The following is a 21,493-nucleotide window of genomic DNA, read 5'->3' as shown; positions in this document are numbered from 1 at the left end:
TTAATTACTTAAAAATTATACAATGTGATTTTCTGGATTTTTGTTTTAGATTCCGTCTCTCACAGTTGAAGTGTACCTATGATAAAAAATTACAGACCTCTACATGCGTTGTAAGTAGGAAAACCTGCAAAATCGGCAGTGTATCAAATACTTGTTCTCCCCACTGTATTTGGCTAAGGTGTATGTAAACTTCCGACTTCAACTGTAAGTATAATATTTGAAAGAAACAGACAGTATCTAAATAAATGTATGCATGCCACAAGCTTGAATGTGACATGGTGTCAGTCTTGTTTCATTGAAAACGCTTCAATAGATTTCATGACTGAGTTGCTGAATGTGTCTGTATGTCTGTCATTGTGCGTGTGTGTGCTGGCAACTCTGTTGTGTATGTGTAAATTTACGTGCGTTTGTGTGTGCTCGTGTGTGCATGCATGCATGCGTCTGTCCGAATGTTTTTGTTTGTGTGCTTGCGGGCGTGTACTCGTCTGTATGCGTGTGTGTCTCTGAATGTACGTGTGTCCCACAGGTCCCCAGTAGAGTCCCCCAGTAGGAGGTCTCAACGTAGAGGCAGCTGCTGTAGCTCCCGAAGTGCATCACACTCCTCCACAGGCCACAGCCCCTCCAAGTCCCCCAGCAGGTAGGACTCCCATTACCCCCCCCCCCCTCCCCTTAGATGCATGCCTTCACTGTTTCACAAACCCTTTAATCATACTCTTCTTGGTCTATTGATGTAACACTGATTCAAGGTTTGCAACAGCTTTGCTAGAGATCCATGATTATTATTTGATCAGAATGTAGTTGACTGTAGTTCAACTCATGACTGACCAGTTGAAAAGGTAATGATAGCCTAGACTATACTGTTGAGACTTAAACAGTCTATACGTAGCTGGTATAGTATAATATACTCTTGAGTCTGTGTCATTTCAGCAGCTTGGTTCAGTACTCCTGTTTGTCCGTCTGTCCCTCCAGGCCCAACTCCAAGCACAAGACAGACGGACACAAGGCCTGTGTGAGCCCGTCCCCGTCTCCCGGTCCTGGCGGTCCTGTCACGTGGCACAACGGGCACCACCACCAAGACCACGCCCGCAACGGCAAAGCTGGCAGACTCAACCACAACCACGTGGCCGAGGGCAACAAAGGGCAAGATGTATGTAGTCTCCTCTATCTCGCCCCGCCACTGCCCTAACCCCCCCCCCACATTCTAATCTACACTCAAATGGTAACCTCCACACTGTCTCCCTCTCCTATGAACATGATTTATTTTCTTTGTGTCAGTTTGTGACATTATCTCCTCTTTATTTGGTACTATTATAGAATGACTCTTCTTTTAGTTATTCCTGTTTTTGCAGGGTAGTTTTACTCTGTATATCTTCCAACCACTTTTGTCCTCCTGTGCAATCTTGCTGCCACTAATTATTTCTGGCATTACTTTGATACTTATACCATCTCAACATTCCTTTGACGTAACTGGTTAGAGGGAGGGATGGATGTTTGAGTCATACATACGTAAGAATGAGTTTGCTGTGGCCTCATCCCAGATCTGTTTGTGCTGCCTTGCCTCCTATGGTCATTTCCACGCCAAGACAGCACAAACAGTTCTGGGACCAGGCTAAGTTTGCTGGAGATAAGAGAAAAAAAATTAAGACTGACTATGATCAATTAATCTCTGGCCCAAGTGAGTGTTTGCATGGCACATGTTATGTATCGTACAATGATAATATGGAGGTTTAGTATTAGCGTGTGTCCTAAATGACACCAGATTCCATACAGTGCATTTGGAAAGTATTCAGACCCCTTGACTTTTTTCACATTTTGTTACGTTACAGCCTTATTCTAAAATGTATTTTTCCTCATCCATCTACACACAATACCCCATAATGACAAAGTGAAAACAGATTTTTAGACATTTTTAAAAATGTATTAACAATAAAAAACAGAAATACCTTAAAAAACAGAGTCCACTTGATAAATTAAATTGATTGGACATGATTTGGAAAGGCACACACCTGTCTATATAAGGTCCTACAGTTGACAGTGCATGTCAGAGCAAAAATCAAACCATGAGGTCGAAGGAATTGTCCGTAGAGCTCCAAGACAGGATTGTGTTGAGGCACAGATCTGGGGAAGGGTATCAAAACATTTCTGCAGCATTGAAGGTCCCCAAGAACAGTGGCCTCCATCATTCTTCAATGGAAGAAGCTTGAAACCACCTAGAGCTGGCCGCCCGGCCAAACTGAGCAATCGGGGGAGAAGGGCCTTGGTCAAGGAGGTGACCAAGAACCCGATAGTCACTCTGACAAAGCTCCAGAGTTCCTCTGTGGAGATGGGAGAACCTTCCAAAAGGACAACCATCTCTGCAGCACTCCACCAATCAGACCTTTATGGTAGAGTGACCAGACAGAAGCCACTCCTCAGTAAATGGCACATGATAGCCTGCTTGGAGTTTGCCAAAAGGCACCTAAAGACTCTCAGACCATGAGAAACAAGATTCTCTGGTCTGATGAAACCAAGAACAAACTTTTTGGCCTGAATACCAAGCGTCACGTCTGGAGGAAACCTGTCAGTATCCCTGCGGTGAAGCATGGTGGTGGCAGCCTCATGCTGTGGGGATGGTTTCAGTGGCAGGGACTGAGAGACTAGTCAGGATTGAGGAAAAGATGAACGGAGCAAAGTACAGAGATCCTTGATGAAAACCTGCTCTCGAGCACTCAGGACCTCAGACAGGGGTGAAGGTTCACCTTCCAACAGGACAACGACCCTAAGTACAAAGCCAAGACAACACAGGAGTGGCTTCGGGACAAGTCTCTGAATGTCCTCGAGTGGCCCAGCCACAGCCTGATTGAACCCGATCGAACATCTCTGGTGAGACCTGAGAATAGCTGTGCAGTTATGCTCCCCATCCAACCTGACAGAGCTTGAGAGGATCTGCAGAGAAGAATGGGAGAAACTCCCCAAATACTGGTGTACCAAGCTTGTAGCATCATATCCAAGAAGACTCGAGGATGTAATGTCTGCCAAAGGTGTTTCAACAAAGTACTGAGTAAAGGAATACTGAATACTTATGGAAATGTGATATTATTCTTTATTTTTTAATAAATTTGCAAAACTGTCTAAAAACCTGTTTTTGCTTTGTCATTATGGGGTATTGTGTGTAAATTGATGAGGGCTGTAACATAACAAAATGTGGAAAAAGTCAAGGGGTCTGAATACTTTCCCGAATGCACTTTATATACAGGATAGTGCACTACTTTTGACCAGGTCCCATATATAGGGAATAGAGTGCCATTTGGGACGGAGCCTCAGCGTTTGCTAATGAACTGGAAACTCTTTGGTTTTTGTTAGGCAGCAAGCTCCTGCAGTGATGAAGTAGTGAGAGCTCACTTCTGAATCAGTTTAGCCAGGGAAAGGAAACAAATAATAGCTTTAAAGTTTACTTTTGCTACAGCTCCCCCAAATGTAATAAAATATGAAACAGGAGGATGCTTATTTAAAAAGTACTTATTAATAGTTCTCCACTGTTTTATTTCTTTGATATGCTATAGAGTTTAGGACATTTTGTAAATGTTAGTCAAAAGTTGTAATTTGATCATGCTGATGGTAATGCTTGATAACAGCCATCAATGAAACCATCTGTAGCTGACTGATCTAACAAACAAAGATGGATGTAAAAATGTAGGTCTCAACTATGCTATTTTTACATCTGAACTCAACCAGTTCTATCTTATGTTGTCATATGAGAATGATATTATCTGGTTTGGCCTGTGAGATTGTGTGGTGATTTGATCTGAACCTAATTTATGAAATGTCCAATACTTCTAGTTTACACACGTGATTGGTTTCAGTTTGGTTACGCGTTCAGCTCTAGTGCCACCAAATGCCTCAGTACAGTCACTAAAGTGGATACAATTGCTCAGAACAGAATGAGCGACAGAGAAGTCATTGCTGTACTGGTACAGTAGCAAGAATGATAGGTGTATAAAAAGTGAATGTATAATTGCTAGGTATTTATCACTGAAACTAACCAGACATCTTGTCTAGTTTACTCAGAATTGATTTTGTCTTCTGTCATTCTTATTCCTCCCTAACTGTCTCGTTTGGAACTGTTTCCATGCTTTGGCTCCTTTGAAAACGGTAACCCCTCCTAATCTGCTTTATTTTGATCTATCTGTGAAACAACCACAAAGAACGACAGACTGACTGAACTGTTATGTTTTAAATCACTATCTTTCAGTCGTCACCATAGTCTCCCTACTATAGATGGCTCATTAGAACTGAGGTAGCATTTTGCGTTTGAATCTAACTGAACCTAACTACAGCGCCTTGCCAAAGTATTCACCCCCTTGGTGTTTTTCCTATTTTGTTGCATTACAACCTGTAATTTATATGGATTTTTATTTGGATTTCATGTGATGGACATACACAAAATAGTCCAAATTGGTGAAGTGAAATTAAAAAATTATTTGTTTAAAACAATTATAAAAATGTAAAACGGAGAAGTGGTGCGTGCATATGTATTCACCCCCTTTGCTATGAATCCCCTAAATAGGATGTGGTGCAACCAATTCCCTTCAGAAGTCACATAATTATTTAGATTGCATACAGGTGGACTTTATTTAAGGGTCACATGATCTGTAACATGATCTCAGTATATATACACCTGTTCTGAAAGGCCCCAGAGTCTGCAACACCACTAAGCAAGGGGCACCACCAAGCAAGCAGCACTATGAAGACCAAGGAGCTCTCCAAACAGGTCAGGGACAAAGTTGTGGAGAAGTACAGATCAGGTTTGGGTTATAAAAAATATCAGAAACTTTGAACATCCCTCGGAGCACTATTAAATCCATTATTAAAAAATTTAAAGAATATGGCACCACATCAAACCTGCCAAGAGAGGGCAACCCACCAAAACTCACAGACCAGGCAAGGAGGGCAATAATCAGAGAGGCAACAAAGAGACCAAAGATAACCCTGAAGGATCTGCAAAGCTCCACAGCGGAGATTGGAGTATTTGTCCATAGGACCACTTTAAGGCGTACACTTCACAGAGCTGGGCTTTACGGAAGAGTTGCAAGAAAAAAATAAGCAAACATGTTTGGTGTTCGCCAAAAGGCATGTGGGAGACACCCCAAACTTATGGAAGAAGGTATTCTAGTCAGATGAGACTAAAAATGAGATTTTTGGCCATCAAGGAAAACGCTATGTCTGGCGCAAACCCAACACCTCTCATCACCCCGAGAACACCATCCCCATAGTGGTGGCATAGTGGTGGCAGCATCATGCTGTCGGGATGTTTTTCATCGGCAGGGACTGGGAAACTGGTCAGAATTGAAGGAATGATGGATGGCGCTAAATACAGGGAAATTCTTGAGGGAAACCTGTTTCAGTCTTCCAGAGATTTCAGACTGGAACGGAGGTTCACCTTCCATCAGGACAATGACCCTAAGCATACTGCTAAAGCAACACTCGAGTGCTTTAAGGGGAAACATTTAAATGTCTTGGAATGGCCTAGTCAAAGCCCAGACCTCAATCCAATTGAGAATCTGTGGTATGACTTAAAGATTGTTGTACATCAGCGGAACCCATCCAACTTGAAGGAGCTGGAGCAGTTTTGCCTTGAAGAATGGGCAAACATCCCAGTGGCTAGATGCGCCAAGCTTATAGAGACATACCCCAAGAGACTTGCAGCTGTAATTTCTGCAAAAGGTGGCTCTACAAGGTATTGACTTTGGGGGGGATGAATAGTTATGCACGCTCAAGTTTTCAGTTTTTTTGTCTTATTTCTTGTTTGTTTACCAATAAAAAATATTTTGCATCTTCAAAGTGGTATACATGTTGTGTAAATCAAATGATACAAACCCCCCAAAAATCTATTTAATTCCAGGTTGTAAGGCAACAAAATAGGTAAAATGCCAAGGGGGTGAATACTTTCGCAAGCCACTGTAACAGTGTGCTCTGCTAACAAAACAACAGACATCATTTAGACCAAAGGCAATAGCCATTACTGTTTCACTTTCACTGCTGACTAAGCAACTAAATGGGGTGTAGAGCAGCGTCCAAAAACATTCTGTCTAGAATAATGAATGACAGATGATGCTATCTCCTTCAATTTCCTTTCCTTCTGAAGCTTGCATGTGTTTATGAGAGGTCTCACCTGCTCTATTTGTCTGTCTGTCTGTATGTGTATGTCTGTCTGTCTCTCTCTCTTTCTCTTACTGCTTGAATTCATTTATGACTGTTTTATATCCTGCTTTTTATCGATTTGAGTAGTATTTACCCCATGAAATAAATGCCCAATGCTCCTTTTCTGTCTCGTTTATGTAAAAAGCACTCATATGCTTTGGAACTGGACCAAGTAGGTTAACTGGGTATGTGTACTACTAGTTTTTCTTGTCAATACAGTCTTTCTAAAGCACAATGTTTTGCTCAGTGATAGTTAGCCCCTTCCTTCAGAAGTCTGAGAGAGCTCCCAGACATCAGGTGTACAACAACCCCTTCTCTCTCGCTCTAGTCTCTCTATTTTCTCTATTCACTTCCTGTTTACTACTTACTGTTTACTGTATCATGTGACCTACATGTTGCCTCTAGGTGACAGTATCACTTCTGTCAGACTTTCCCTGATGTTGATATGCAGTATATTCTATATCTCTATGTGTTCCAAGTCAATGGGGATTGGCAAGGGGAGTCTCATGTGCCATTGTTGCATAATGAGGCTCAGTGTTTGAATATTTGAGCTAATCGGTTGTGTTGAGGTGAATCTAGAATTGCTAGGTGTTTATCACTGAAGCTCAAATCTGTCAACCTTTTGACAGTTCATCCTATACTATCAGCCTTAAACAGGTTTTTGGTTCATGAGACCTCTCCTGTCAATCGCCACATACAGGGGAATTATTGTGTCTCTCCCTTGCTGACAATTCATCAGCGCTCAGACACCTTGTGTATTTGGGAGGTTGCTCGCTCAATATTGTTCATTTTGGATACTAAACCTTTCTGGGAGATCATAGATCCAACAGAGGCTAGATAATACTGTAGTATCTCTATGGTTAGCACATGTGCAGCAGCAACTTGGGTCTTGTCTGTCTCTTCTATTTTTACATCTCGGTTTGTCCTTCTGATTCTGTCTGTAGTTTTCTTGTCCAGGGTAAATTTATATCTGCTAACACACAAAAAACAGTGATACAAATGTTGAAACTAAATAGGACCACACACACAACATTTAGTAACATTGGTATTTTAAAGGGACCCAAGACATTTTTGAATGCGAGTGCCGTATTTAATTTCCCCTTTGTATTGATATTGATATGTTCAGTACCACCCTCCCCAAGGCTCACTGTACTATTCGATTCCAAGGCTTTAAATTCACCAAGAATCACCCTTTTATTCTGCCTTAATAACAATCGCCTTGTACTAACTTGGGGCACGGTAATGACCCTGGTGCATTGCTGAGCCCAAAAGGAATATGTAAGAAGTGAAAGAGGCCACAATGTGCTTTCTGAGACGGATTCGATAGCTTTCGTAAACCACAATGGGTATTGTTCTCTTGTTGAATAATATATTTTCCAAAATGTGACTGGGGTCCCTTTTAAATGTGCTGACTCTACTGGTTGTCCATTCTAGCGGTGACTGCCCCGCCCTCAGCTTCCCCCCTTCCAAAACTCATCCGCTCTATCTGTCCCATCCGTGTTCTGTCCATCCGTGTTGTGTGTGACACATCTTTCTCGCCCTCCGTTGTCCGGACATGCTCTTCTCCCTTCTTCTCATCTGTCATATGCCAGCTCTGCCTGCTCTTCCTTCTCTCCATCCATCCATCCCTCCATCCCTCCTTCCTTCCTTTCCTCTAGCAATTCTATCTTAACAATGGATTTCATTTTGTTTCACGAATCACTCTATTCACTTACCCAACCTTTACCCGCCTCTCCCTTTTGATGCAACCATGGCTGCATTCGAACAAGCGAAAAAGACAGCAAATCATTTTAGTTTTTAGATTCATTTTTTAACCTTTAGTTTGATTTTGATTTTAAGTGTTGGTTTTGTTTGTCCATTTTCTTTAGCTTTTTTGTTGGTTTGTTTACCTTCTCCTCCTTAGTCTCTGGAAGAAGTTCGTAGCGTTGATACTAAAAGAGGTTCATTGTCTTTTTCCCATTTCGCTGCGGAGAACATTCCTTTCTCCTTGTTTTCTTTTTTCTTCCTTTCCTTTTTTTTGTTGATATTGCATACGTGTCACTGATTGAAATGGAAGGTAGGTAACGCTCTGCCTTGGCACGTGGTCTTTCTTTTATGCAGAAATGAGAATGTCAGAAGCACCCTCTATCTTGATGTCAATGTTTCTGTGTCTCTCTTTCTATGATTTAACCACCAGGGATCTTTAGCTTTAGGAAGTTTATTTTATCGTTCCTTTTTTTTCTGTTATATTTTGCTTTTAAGATTTGGATTATAGTTGATCCTTTTTTCTCTATCCTTCTTAAATGTTCATACTGAATTCAGTCCAGTATCCCACCCGATATATATATCAAGAAGGCCCATTTCTTTGTATACTTCTTTCTGTTTTGGTAGAATGCATTTATTCCTGTTTGTCCAGCATCTCTCTGTTCACTTGGTGAAATAGTTACATTCGTCTTATGATTTGATCATGTTTATTTCCTCGGTGGCTGTTTCTAACAACTGTCATCATCTGCGTCAGTGGTTGTGTGTTTTCTTATATCTACAGCTCAGTCTTTTGTTTGTTTTGTGGAGAAGGTTTTACTATTCTTGTTGTTTTCAATGAAGAGTCTCTGTTTTAGTCATAGTTCAGCGGTCAGCGTTTACAGGGGAGAAGGTTAATGCATGCAGGAGAGCTCGCTGTGTTTTGATATTTACCTGCTTTGACATTTGATCTGCCTTTATATCCCGGAGACACACACAGCCATGCAATTGCTCCACACAAACATCTGCACTCACAATACTTTGTGAAACCCCTTGCCCTGTGTACACTGCTATTACAGAATATGCCTGCGTCCTAGTTCAATGTCCTCAGCATACCTTATCTCTCAACATCGTCCACTTGCTTAAAAGCCTCCTACTGAAGTTGATCTACCAAACACATTTGTGTTTAAAATGAAGCTGTAGTTTTAAGAATCCCATCAATAAATGTCTAGAAGTACACAATATTTGCAGAGCTTCTGTTCTCGCAGAGGACTGTTGCTTTTGCTAGAGTTAAATTCAATAGTACAGATTTTTTCATATTAATGGATATTATTAAAACAGAGAACTAAAACAGAGATCTCAACAGAGCCAATTAAAATGTCATATGCCTGAGGCTTACAGGGGAAGCGCAACCCAACACTGACAAGAAATGCCTTGGTTTGAACAAACTGTAACCTAAAATACAGTACCTGGGGGTTGAACTCCTAAACGTCACTCTTTGGAAGCCCTAAACTTAAAGGTAGACTCAGCAAGATGACATTGCCACGAGCACCACCGCAGATATTGAGATGAGCGAGATGAAAGACTTTGCTCTCACACAGTCACACACAGTATCTGCGCATGGGCACGGGTTCGCTTCACACTGTTTACAGAGTGGTCGCCAGGGCACCAAAACCTCCGAAGTTGAGCCTCTCGCTCCAACGCTCTTAGTTGTTGCAGAAATTGGTCCACTATGCTGTTTACTTTCTGCATCTATGTCATATCGCTGAGACTACTTTTAACTCAATGGTCATTCACACAGACTGTCTGCCCTGCCCTCTGGTGGAGTGGGCTGGGCAGGAGAATGAATGATCTGGAAGACGTAGCTACTCTCGGTGTGAGAGGTTCCCTGAACATTGTGGTGTGTTCCTTCCTCTTTTTCTTTTTGATTTAATTTCAGTTGATTTCCATGCATTGTCTGATGCCTCACTCTGCCAAGGAAGGGTTTTGTGTCTTTTTCTCTTGCATTTTGTGAAATCTAATGATGCACTTATGTTGCCCCACTTTTCCCTTTTCTTCATACCTTACCTACTAAAGGAGGGAATGCCACTTTATTGGTAAGTGGATGTTAACCAAAAGGGAGTTAAACAAGAGTAACGATTAAAAAAAATACAAAAAATGGGTCGCTGTTCACATCTCAGCAATTGTCTACTACAGGGAAAAAAATCCACAAAGAGAAAATTATTGAGTAGCAGACGATTAGTTTCTCTGATTCGATTTGACTCTATAATTGTTCCTTGACTATTTTATTTTGTTCCTTCCATTTCTGTGATGTTCTGTCAAGTTGTCTACTCTTTTTTTTTCATATTTGTTTTTTACCATTACTAAAACTTGAAGAAGTCCTCCTTTTCTACTCTACAAAGTCTGTAGCTCTATACTCTCTTTTCTCTCTGCTCTTTAACTTAATTTGGGTCATAATACAAATAAAAAATCCCTTTCTCTTCTAGTTTTTTTCCGTTTCTTTTCGGGATTATGATTTCTTCGACTCATTATGGTTTTGCATGCCAAGTATTGCATGCGCTGCACCATAGAGGACTGTCTATAAGCCATATCGAGAAAAAACCTAGATCTTTTCTTTTAGATGTTGACCCTCTTTTGCCAAGTACACCGTAGCGCTCAAACACTTCACTGTGACAAACTCTAAGGCCCTTTTTCTATTTTTTCCCCTTTTTTTTTTCTTTTTTCTTTTGTTGGTTATCATTTCTCTACAGAAGCTGAGAATCCTGACTGCTGCTACTCCGGGAGACCAGTCGACCATGATGCTGCCTCAGCTGAGAGGAGGAGAGCACAAGACCCACAATGCCCTTTACACGACCCCAGGAGGAGGTTCTGCAATCCAGGCTGGACAGGCTGGAGATGCCCTACAGGGAGAGGAAAGGCAGACGATAGGGTCGTCGGGCAGACGGGGAGGTCACAGAGGTCACAGAGCTCATGGGAAGAGCTCCCATTCGCCAGCTCACAGCAGTGACTCCGCCCACTCTCAACGTAACCTGCATCCTCACAGAGGAAAAAGCTCTCACCGGAAGAAGTAAGCAGAGAGATTCAACCTTCCATACTGACATAACCTTTACCTGTTCTGTCCTTCAATCAATTAAATAAAATATATTTATAAAGCCCTTTTTACATTAGCAGTTGTCACAGTGCTTATACAGAAACCCAGGCTAAACCCCAGAGAGCAAGCAATGCATATGTAGAAGCACGGTGGCTAGGAAAAACTCCCTAGAAAGGCAGAAACCTATGAAGAAACCTAGAGAGGAACCAGGTTCTGAGGGGTGGCCAGTCTTCTAATCCTGGTGAAGCTTATAAGAATACATTAAGGCCAGATTGGTCTGGGACAAGTTCCGGGACAAGGTCTTCGCCCCTTCTTTTATGTCCACTGTGTTTGGTGCTTGGTCTGCTGTCCAGGGCACAGTCCTATGCACTTCCCTCTCCACTCTCATTCTCCTGGCTTGTGCTATCCTAAGATATGCTAATTAGAACGAAAACAGGCTGATCGCTTTGAGAACTAAACAACCTGTTTGGTGATCTTCTGATGTGGCACATCACAAAAAATTTGTGATGCATTTATTTGCCTCACTCTCCCATTTCATCATACATTTTCTACTAAAGGTATCCAACAATCCTGACCCCTATCTTTCCTCTGTTACCAATAATCAATTGATACTCATTTATCCATCTACCTCAAGGACTAAAGGGGGCCACTCGTCCAAGCGGCACCACCATGGAGTTCGGGGACAAGCCCATCACCAGAGCCAGTCTGGCTCCCCGGGGCGGCACCGCCACACATCTGGGTCAGGCAGGAAGAAGAGTGAGTCTCGGGGGCGCGGTGGCATGGGGGTCCGACAGCGTAGCAGCTCCTGGAGCTCCGGGCGCTCTTCATCACGCTCCGGCTCCAGAGAGAGAGGCCCCAGCAAAGCCAAGTCCCCCCACCCCCATGCCAGACAGAACAACTCCAGGTGACCGCTTACCTGACCCGGAAGGCCAGATAACACTAGTTTTGGATTAACTAGAAACTTTTGCAACTGTTCTTGCTATCCAGTGATTTATTTAGACACAAACATTACTTTTCTCATATATTCATTTTTTCTTTCCAGTACATGACAATTTGATGCGTTTATTTTTTCCTTTCTCCACCAGGGAGAGAGACAGCCCTCACCACTCTGATGCTGACCGTGCTCGCCGTCGCTCCAGGAGCTATTCTCCCATCAGGAAGAGGAGACGAGACTCTCCCAGCTTCATGGAGGCTCGTAGGATCACCAGGTAACAGAGGCTCTATCTAACCATGCTCCCTCAGTGAAAGCAGAATACAAGTGTAACACTGACATCTATGGGAGCGTTTGTCAAGGTTTCTTCCTCTCAAGTTTTCTTTCTCAACAATTGTATTGTGAATCCTCAGGATAATTACTGTAAATGTGGAGTGCTTATATGTTCTCTAATCTGACATGCCATAGTATTTAGTGTATGTGTAAATGTGAGTGTCTGTTGTATAATACCATCCAAGTGGAACTGAACACGTTATATTATTTCAGGTGAAATGTTTTTATATCACAGAAGTGTACAACCTTTATCACCGATTGAATTTGCCACAGCTGAGTGATGCCACACTGTAGCAATAATATGATTCCATTGTATTTCCCAGAATGTGTGTGTAGTGGTTTCCCATAAAATGCAGGTGAAATGTTCTGTGACACTCCTCTCTCACTCCTCCTGTACGAAGGAAGGTTCCCCCGTCTCTCTCCCCCCCCGAAGCCAAGACAACAGAATACTGCTGAGCTGCAGGCTAGGTTACCGTGGTAACAGTTGCCGTGCAGCAGGACTCCCCTAGTCCTCCTTGCTGAAGCCTTGTGAAGCAGTTAACCAACCGAACAGACTTCCCTAGAGTAACGCTGCACCCTCCCCTTTCCTCTCGATCTCCCTCTTTCTATCCATCTTTCTTTTTGTAAATCCACATTCACCTGCACTAGACAAACAGTCACTGATGTGCACTAATGCTGTAACACACGTTTTTGATAAAGGCGCTATCAAGGTTCGTCAAACGATGTCTGTCTGTAAACCAGAAATTGTGGTTCTATATAAATTCTTTGGGATTATGTATTTGTGATCCACAACTACCACATTTTCTTTTGCAAAACATCCCCATAGGTAGTGAGCACCTTGATAGCGCTGACGTCCTGCCTCTAGATTAACTCTCCTGATTCCTGGGTGATGGCTAACCTTCAGATGATTTTCTGTCTTTTTGCAGCTAACAGCTCTCAATTTACCGGCAGCAACCTCTGTGGGCACTTAAGTTGCACCTTGAGGGTGCTCACTAACAAGGCAATCTCAATGCTCCTAACCCTTTTGAAATGTGTGTGTGTGTGTGTGTGTGTGTGTGTGTGTGTGTGTGTGTGTGTGTGTGTGTGTGTGTGTGTGTGTGTGTGTGTGTGTGTGTGTGTGTGTGTGTGTGTGTGTGCGTGCGTGCGTGCGTGCGTGCGTGCGTGCGTGCGTGCGTGCGTGCGTGCGTGCGTGTGTGCGCGCTTGCGGACTCCTACTAACTAACACATGGAGCCGCTCTCTTTCAGCACTTCTCAATTTGACTGCCGCACCTAATAACTACTATGCCACATTTCTGGCCTGACCCTTGAAGACAGCTGACCCAGACCCTTTTGGCTGACCTCTATTATGTTCCAAACATGACCCTCTCATGATCTTTTTATGCGATTATAACATTTGACGAAGTATAGTTGAAGTACAACATATTTTGGGAATCAGAAAAGCATATGATAATATTGCAAACCTACAGTATTCCCATTGGAGTGTACTGTACAATGCAGAGGCATACCAAAAGAGCAGCTCTCAGATCAGCTGTCAGAGTGGTGGTCATCCTCACACTAACTGGTCACAAGCCTTTTATACACTGTATAACCTTCTATCCCTCTATCGTCTCCTCTCCTCAGCGCTCGGAAGCGGCCTATTCCGTACTACCGTCCAAGCCCCTCCTCCTCCAGCTCCATGTCTAGCCCCTCCCATTCGGAGAGGAGTCGCAGCCATGACAGCTACAGCAGCTATAGCCGCAGTCACAGCCGCACCAGGAGCCACAGCCGCTCCCGCAGCCGCAACCACAGCTACTACAGCCGCAGCAGTTACGAGAGCCCCGGCTTCTGAGGAGAGAGAGACAGAGAAAGAAAGGGGGAGGGAGAAAGAGAGGGAGCGAGGGGGGTAGATAGAGAGGGAAACAGAGAGACAGAGACAGAGAGAAAGATAAGATAAATCATGTTATGTATTCTTATGTCCCTGAATGGTTCAAACACAGGGCCAGACCTCTGGTCCATTTTTACCCTCAGTCTTCATCTCTGTATACTTCATGTTAACCCGCAAGTATGGGTAGCTGCTGCCCATTATGGCGACCGGAGTATGGGCATTGGGTGTATAGAAATAATCGAATTGGGCAGATCTGTTGCCACTCAAGAGCGTTTTGCGTGGCTGATTGGGCTGCACGAGGAGTCAACCAGTGCACCGGTGTTGTATCAACATGCCTGCTGGCTTGAAGTGCTTCCTACTGGGTATCACGGTCGTGTCGCTGACGGTATCTTACGTGGACATTTTTTTCACACCGGTGCAGCCTTGACAAGAAATAGCTAATATTGATAACCATCTAGATGTCACCTTGATGCAGTCTACTACTCAATGGGAAGGGCGTGAGCGTCAAGATCATCTAGTAGGCAATATCAGGGTGACAGTCACAGTAAGCACACGTGTACAACGCATGAAGCAACAGTACACCCACCATCAATACCTTTAATCTAAAATAAACAATCGTCAGTTATGACGAAAATGTACAATTATTTGTGTAAAACTAACAGTGAAATACAACTCAGACTCAAGCGGAAGTCCAAACTCTCGCGTTATGGTAGGTCAGTGTACGGCAGTTGCGTGGTAAGAAACGGAACCAAAAAAAACGGCTCAGTCAAAACCTTCTAACCTATAGCAGAGCGATTTCGACACACCCACTCCTTTCCACACGCCCACTACTTTCCTTTCGACACACCCACTCGCCCATACTCCAGTCGCTTTATTGCTACCCCTTTCTCTTAACCTGAGCCTGGATCAATGGAAGGAAGAGGGAGGTTTTTAATATTATAGCACATTCATTTGAAATATCAAAAAGAAAATCCACAAGTGGGAGATTTTTTTTTTGATATTTCAAATGAATGTGCTATAATATTAAAATGGATGCAACACACTGGTAATTATTTAAAATACAATTTCTCGGATCATGGTTTTAGAAAATAAATGATAAAGCCTAAAGAACAAGTCTGTAAGCACTTTCTCCATAATCTTCCACGGAGAAAAAGTAACCAGAAAATAAGTTGATATTTTATTTGATGTATTCTAGCATTGGGACACTTCATGAGTTTGTGGAAGAAGAGGAAAATAAGAGACACAAATGGAAAAGAATTCAAATTAAATCAAACAGTACGGGAACATTTTTTCTCCAATGTCATTACATCATTTCCCCAAAGACACTAATGCTCTATTTTAGGAACTTGAGAGATCAAGAGAAGCGATAAAGAACAAAACAAAAGTCGGCTGACAATTTAGCACACAGAAGGGAACTGATGTATGTTTTTTTTAAAGGTTGTAGCATATACAGTGGGGAGAACAAGTATTTGATACACTGCCGATTTTGCAGGTTTTCCTACTTACAAAGCATGTAGAGGTCTGTAATTTTTATCATAGGTACACTTCAACTGTGAGAGACGGAATCTAAAACAAAAATCCAGAAAATCACATTGTATGATTTTTAAGTAATTAATTTGCATTTTATTGCAAGACATAAGTATTTGATCACCTACCAACCAGTAAGAATTCCGGCTCTCACAGACCTGTTCGTTTTTCTTTAAGAAGCCCTCCTGTTCTCCACTCATTACCTGTATTAACTGCACCTGTTTGAACTCGTTACCTGTATAAAAGACACCTGTCCACACACTCAATCAAACAGACTCCAACCTCTCCACAATGGCCAAGACCAGAGAGCTGTGTAAGGACATCAGGGATAAAATTGTAGACCTGCACAAGGCTGGGATGGGCTACAGGACAATAGGCAAGCAGCTTGGTGAGAAGGCAACAACTGTTGGCGCAATTATTAGAAAATGGAAGAAGTTCAAGATGACGGTCAATCACCCTCGGTCTGGGGCTCCATGCAAGATCTCACCTCGTGGGGCATCAATGATCATGAGGAAGGTGAGGGATCAGCCCAGAACTACACGGCAGGACCTGGTCAATGACCTGAAGAGAGCTGGGACCACAGTCTCAAAGAAAACCATTAGTAACACACTATGCCGTCATGGATTAAAATACTGCAGCGCACGCAAGGTCCCCCTGCTCAAGCCAGGGCATGTCCAGGCCCGTCTGAAGTTTGCCAATGACCATCTGGATGATCCAGAGGAAGAATGGGAGAAGGTCATGTGGTCTGATGAGACAAAAATTGAGCTTTTTGGTCTAAACTCCACTCGACGTGTTTGGAGGAAGAAGAAGGATGAGTACAACCCCAAGAACACCATCCCAACCGTGAAGCATGGAGGTGGAAACATCATTCTTTGGGGATGCTTTTCTGCAAAGGGGACAGGACGACTGCACCGTATTGAGGGGAGGATGGATGGGGCCATGTATCGCGAGATCTTGGCCAACAATCTCCTTCCCTCAGTAAGAGCATTGAAGATGGGTCGTGGCTGGGTCTTCCAGCATGACAACGACCCGAAACACACAGCCAGGGAAACTAAGGAGTGGCTCCGTAAGAAGCATCTCAAGGTCCTGGAGTGGCCTAGCCAGTCTCCAGACCTGAAGCCAATAGAAAATCTTTGGAGGGCGCTGAAAGTCCGTATTGCCCAGCGACAGCCCCGAAACCTGAAGGATCTGGAGAAGGTCTGTATGGAGGAGTGGGACAAAATCCCTGCTGCAGTGTGTGCAAACCTGGTCAAGAACTCCAGGAAACGTATGATCTCTGTAATTGCAAACAAAGGTTTCTGTACCAAATATTAAGTTCTGCTTTTCTGATGTATCAAATACTTATGTCATGCAATAAAATGCAAATTAATTACTTAAAAATCATATAATGTGATTTTCTGGATTTTTGTTTTAGATTCCGTCTCTCACAGTTGAAGTGTACCTATGATAAATATTACAGACCTCTACATGCTTTGTAAGTAGGAAAACCTGCAAAATCGGCAGTGTATCAAATACTTGTTCTCCCCACTGTATGTCAGGATATATAAATGATTCTAAACTGTATGTTCTGGCTTGTAAACTATGCACTGTATATTCCATGTGATTTTGAAGACGCTTGTTATTTGATGGTGACTTAGTATGATGATGCACCAGGAAGGAGGAAGGCTGCTGCTTGTACCAGAGAGCCCTGCTGGCTGCCACTATAGGTCCCAGGGTGCATCTGTCACGGACACTACAGCACTACAGGTCCCAGGGTGCATCTGTCCCTGTCACTAAAGTACTACAGCTCCCAGGGTGCATCTGTCCTCTCTCCGCCCATTCTGATCTGTATTGTATGTGACGTACCGGACCTGTAATTACACACAGAGGCAAGAAGGGATATAAAAACCAATGTATTATTATGTACTTTTCCTCTCTTCCCTATTCCACTATTTATTGTGTTCAAACTATTAAAGCTGCAATATGTACATTTTGGGGCGGCCTGACCAAATACACATAGAAATGTTAGTTATAGATCTGTCATTCTCATTGAAAGCTTGTCTAAGAAGCAGTAGATCTGTTCTATGTGCGCTATTTCTATTATTCATGTTCTTAGGTTTCGTTTTTGCATCTTTTACTTTCGGTTTTGTACAACAGCTTCAAACGGCTGAAAATACAATGTTTTGGGTTATTGACAATATATTTCACAGCGGTTTAGCTGGTACAATGATTCTCTACACTATGCATTGCGTGTTTTGTCATGTAAACTGAAATTAGGCTAACTATTAGAATTTCTGCATACTGCACCTTTAATGTAGATACTACTGTACCTCTTCTGCAATGACCAATGAGGTGAAGTCGCTCTGTAAAGATGCTCTTTCTTAAGATACTTCAGAAACCTTCTGCAAAAGCATCCATGTATTCTTGTGGTTCTATATTTTATCCACAGCTATTTATTAAATTATTTATTCCAATTATCTATTAAGTTATTTATTGTTTATTTATTTGATAATATATTTGTTTTGTCTCATCAAATGTTTTTAAAGCAATTTGAAGAATCGTGTCATTGAGATACTAATATATCATGGGAGAATTGCTGCAAATGTATGTATTCTCATCTTTGAATATACAGTATGTCCATTGATGTTTTAACCCAAATCCTTTTTATTTGTGATGAAAGCTTCTGCTTCCTTTAAGAATAGGGGAGTGAGCTGTGTTTCTATGGCGGTGTTCCCTTACCTGATGTATTTTATAATGCTCTTACACAGGGTTCATTACAGTACTGGAACAATCCACATAGACCATGTATTAAACGTTTGTGTTGATGCAATCTGTTATTCTTCTGCCTGTCTGTTTCCTGGTGCAGGGGATACATAGTTAAAGTTACGTAGAGGGGCTGTTACTCTGCAGGGCTCCAAATGTCCACTTCTACCAACTCCTTCTGTCCAAAACATTGATCAGGACTGGATTATCTCCCTCCAGACATAGACGTGTTGATTGGGCTAGTTTGTTGTTGGTCTAACCAATCACATTGCCCCTGCTGTAACAGGCTGGCCCTATCCCCTGCACCCCTGCACCCTGTAGTAACTGGCTCTGACCTGGCATGAGGTCTCAGACAGAGGGTCTACTCATTTTGCAAGCCGGTGGTCAGCTAAACTACGTACTCGGCAAATGCCCCTGCTTTCAAAAACGCTTGAACCCAGACACAGGTAGTCCCACAAGAAGCACATCATGTGCCCTGTCTCAGTTTATTACTCTGTGCTGATAGGACAGCTGCTGGTGATGATGCAATCAGGGAACCCCTTCAGTCTTCCTTCCCATTCGTCAAGCCTCCTGTCACTCATGCAGTGTTACATTAAACATGTAACCAGAGTTACTGTAACCTAGTATGATATTAAACAAAACCTGTTCCGATATTACAGCGCTAAACCTTTGGATTGTATAAAAGTTATTTAGTTGTAGTGTAAAAGTTATTATACAGGACAATAAATATAAACCAATGAAAAATGAGCTACTTGTGTTGTCTTTCGATAGATACTCTTTTTGACATGGGAAAAAAATGTTGTCACTGAGGTCTACACGATGTTCATACTGTAATACGTGCATGTGCTATTTGTAGGTACCACCAACAGAGGTTGCTAATGTAAATATTTACTTTATTTCATAGTGAAACTGGAAACCTCTGGCCTGAGAAAAGGACTGGAATATTCTGTAACCTAGTGTACTTTTCCAACTCCCTGTTTATCTTTCCTCCCAAGTCCATAAATTCAACCTATGTTATGTAACCTGTGAATGAATACAGGCCGCATCGCTCCCAGGAAATTACAACGTTATTGTTGTATCTGTCTGAGTCTGAGACACAGTCGGATGAATGAATGAAAATGCCTTAACCTGAACCACAACCCTAACCCTAGGCTCTGTACTTTTGATCTATAGTTGTATATTCATGTCAAAGGTGTCCTTTGACATGAGTTGGCAAATTAAAAAAAGCCAGCTCATGTACAGTGGGGCAAAAAAGTATTTAGTCAGCCACCAATTGTGCAAGTTCTCCCACTTAAAAAGATGAGAGAGGCCTGTAATTTTCATCATAGGTACACTTCAACTATGACAGACAAAATGAGAAAAAAAATCCAGAAAATCACATTGTAGGATTTTTTATGAATTTATTTGCAAATTATGGTGGAAAATAAGTATTTGGTCAATAACAAAAGTTTATCTCAATACTTTGTTATATACCCTTTGTTAGCAATGACAGAGGTCAAACGTTTTTCTGTAAGTCTTCACAAGGTTTTCACACACTGTTGCTGGTATTTTGGCCCATTCCTCCATGCAGATATCCTCTAGAGCAGTGATGTTTTGGGGCTGTTACTGGGCAACACGGACTTTCAACTCCCTCCAAAGATTTTCTATAGGGTTGAGATCTGGAGACTGGCTAGGCCACTCCAGGACCTTGAAATGCTTCTTACGAAGCCACTCCTTCGTTGCCCGGGCGGTGTGTTTGGAATCATTGTCATGCTGAAAGACTCAGCCACGTTTCATCTTCAATGCCCTTGCTGATGGAAGGAGATTTTCACTCAAAATCTCACGATACATGGCCCCATTCATTCTTTCCTTTACACGGATCAGTCGTCCTGGTCCCTTTGCAGAAAAACAGCCCCAAAGCATGATGTTTCCACCCCCATGCTTCACAGTAGGTATGGTGTTCTTTGGATGCAACTCAGCATTCTTTGTCCTCCAAACACGACGAGTTGAGTTTTTACCAAAAAGTTCTATTTTGGTTTCATCTGACCATATGACATTCTCCCAATCTTCTTCTGGATCATCCAAATGCTCTCTAGCAAACTTCAGACGGGCCTGGACATGTACTGGCTTAAGCAGGGGGACACGTCTGGCACTGTAGGATTTGAGTCCCTGGCGGCATAGTGTGTTACTGATGGTAGGCTTTGTTACTTTGGTCCCAGCTCTCTGCAGGTCATTCACTAGGTCCCCCCGTGTGGTTCTGGGATTTTTGCTCACCGTTCTTGTGATAATTTTGACCCCACGGAGTGAGATCTTGCGTGGAGCCCCAGATCGAGGGAGATTATCAGTGGTCTTGTATGTCTTCCATTTCCTAATAATTGCTCCCACAGTTGATTTCTTCAAACCAAGCTGCTTACCTATTGCAGATTCAGTCTTCCCAGCCTGGTGCAGGTCTACAATTTTGTTTCTGGTGTCCTTTGACAGCTCTTTGGTCTTGGCCATAGTGGAGTTTGGAGTGTGACTGTTTGAGGTTGTGTACAGGTGTCTTTTATACTGATAACAAGTTCAAACAGGTGCCATTAATACAGGTAATGAGTGGAGGACATAGGAGCCTCTTAAAGAAGAAGTTACAGGTCTGTGAGAGCCAGATATCTTGCTTGTTTGTAGGTGACCAAATACTTATTTTCCACCATAATTTTTTTTCTAATTTTGTCTGTCATAGTTGAAGTGTACCTATGATGAAAATTACAGGCCTCTCTCATCTTTTTAAGTGGGAGAACTTGCACAATTGGTGGCTGACTAAATACTTTTTTGCCCCACTGTATGTTCAACCATGCACTGCACTCTTGAGTCCGAGTTAAACCTGTGCGCTTGATTTATCTTGCCTGGCAAATGAAGTGTGTACTTTTGGAACTATTCCATTGGTTTCATTGTGCCAAACCAAATACACATTGAGAATTTCAAATATTTGGACTGTGCATTCAACTCAGTCTAGTCTGAGTTAATGTGATGAAATATTGACTCCCATCCAGTGCTGCTCTTTGACACAAGGCAATATTACCCCTCAATAAAACCCTCAAATAAGATGGATGAACTGTCAAGTTAGAACACCTGGCTGTGCGGTACAGTA

General features: G+C 42.5%; 1 protein-coding gene across 2 annotated transcripts in view; it reads left to right on the top strand.

Annotated features, from left to right (window-relative positions):
* The window catches only part of LOC139582909 (serine/arginine repetitive matrix protein 3-like), a 174,382-nt gene extending 155,248 nt beyond the window's left edge, over positions 1–19,134 (top strand). The window contains exons 9-14 of one of the 2 annotated variants that reach the window (XM_071413367.1): positions 527–637; positions 970–1,147; positions 10,653–10,966; positions 11,625–11,894; positions 12,076–12,198; positions 13,875–19,134. In XM_071413367.1, coding sequence (XP_071269468.1) covers positions 527–637; positions 970–1,147; positions 10,653–10,966; positions 11,625–11,894; positions 12,076–12,198; positions 13,875–14,082 — 1,204 coding nt within the window. In that variant the 3' untranslated portion in view covers positions 14,083–19,134. Of the gene's footprint in view, positions 1–526; positions 638–969; positions 1,148–10,649; positions 10,967–11,624; positions 11,895–12,075; positions 12,199–13,874 lie in introns of both variants that reach the window. The other variant, XM_071413358.1, reaches the window with a different exon arrangement.
* The last annotated feature ends 2,359 nt before the right edge of the window (positions 19,135–21,493 follow it).

Source organism: Salvelinus alpinus, chromosome 1 (assembly GCF_045679555.1).
Source record: "Salvelinus alpinus chromosome 1, SLU_Salpinus.1, whole genome shotgun sequence".
NCBI classification, from domain to species: domain Eukaryota; kingdom Metazoa; phylum Chordata; class Actinopteri; order Salmoniformes; family Salmonidae; genus Salvelinus; species Salvelinus alpinus.
The sequence above is the reverse complement of the archived record's forward strand: the minus strand, read 5'-3'. Positions and strand labels throughout refer to the sequence as shown.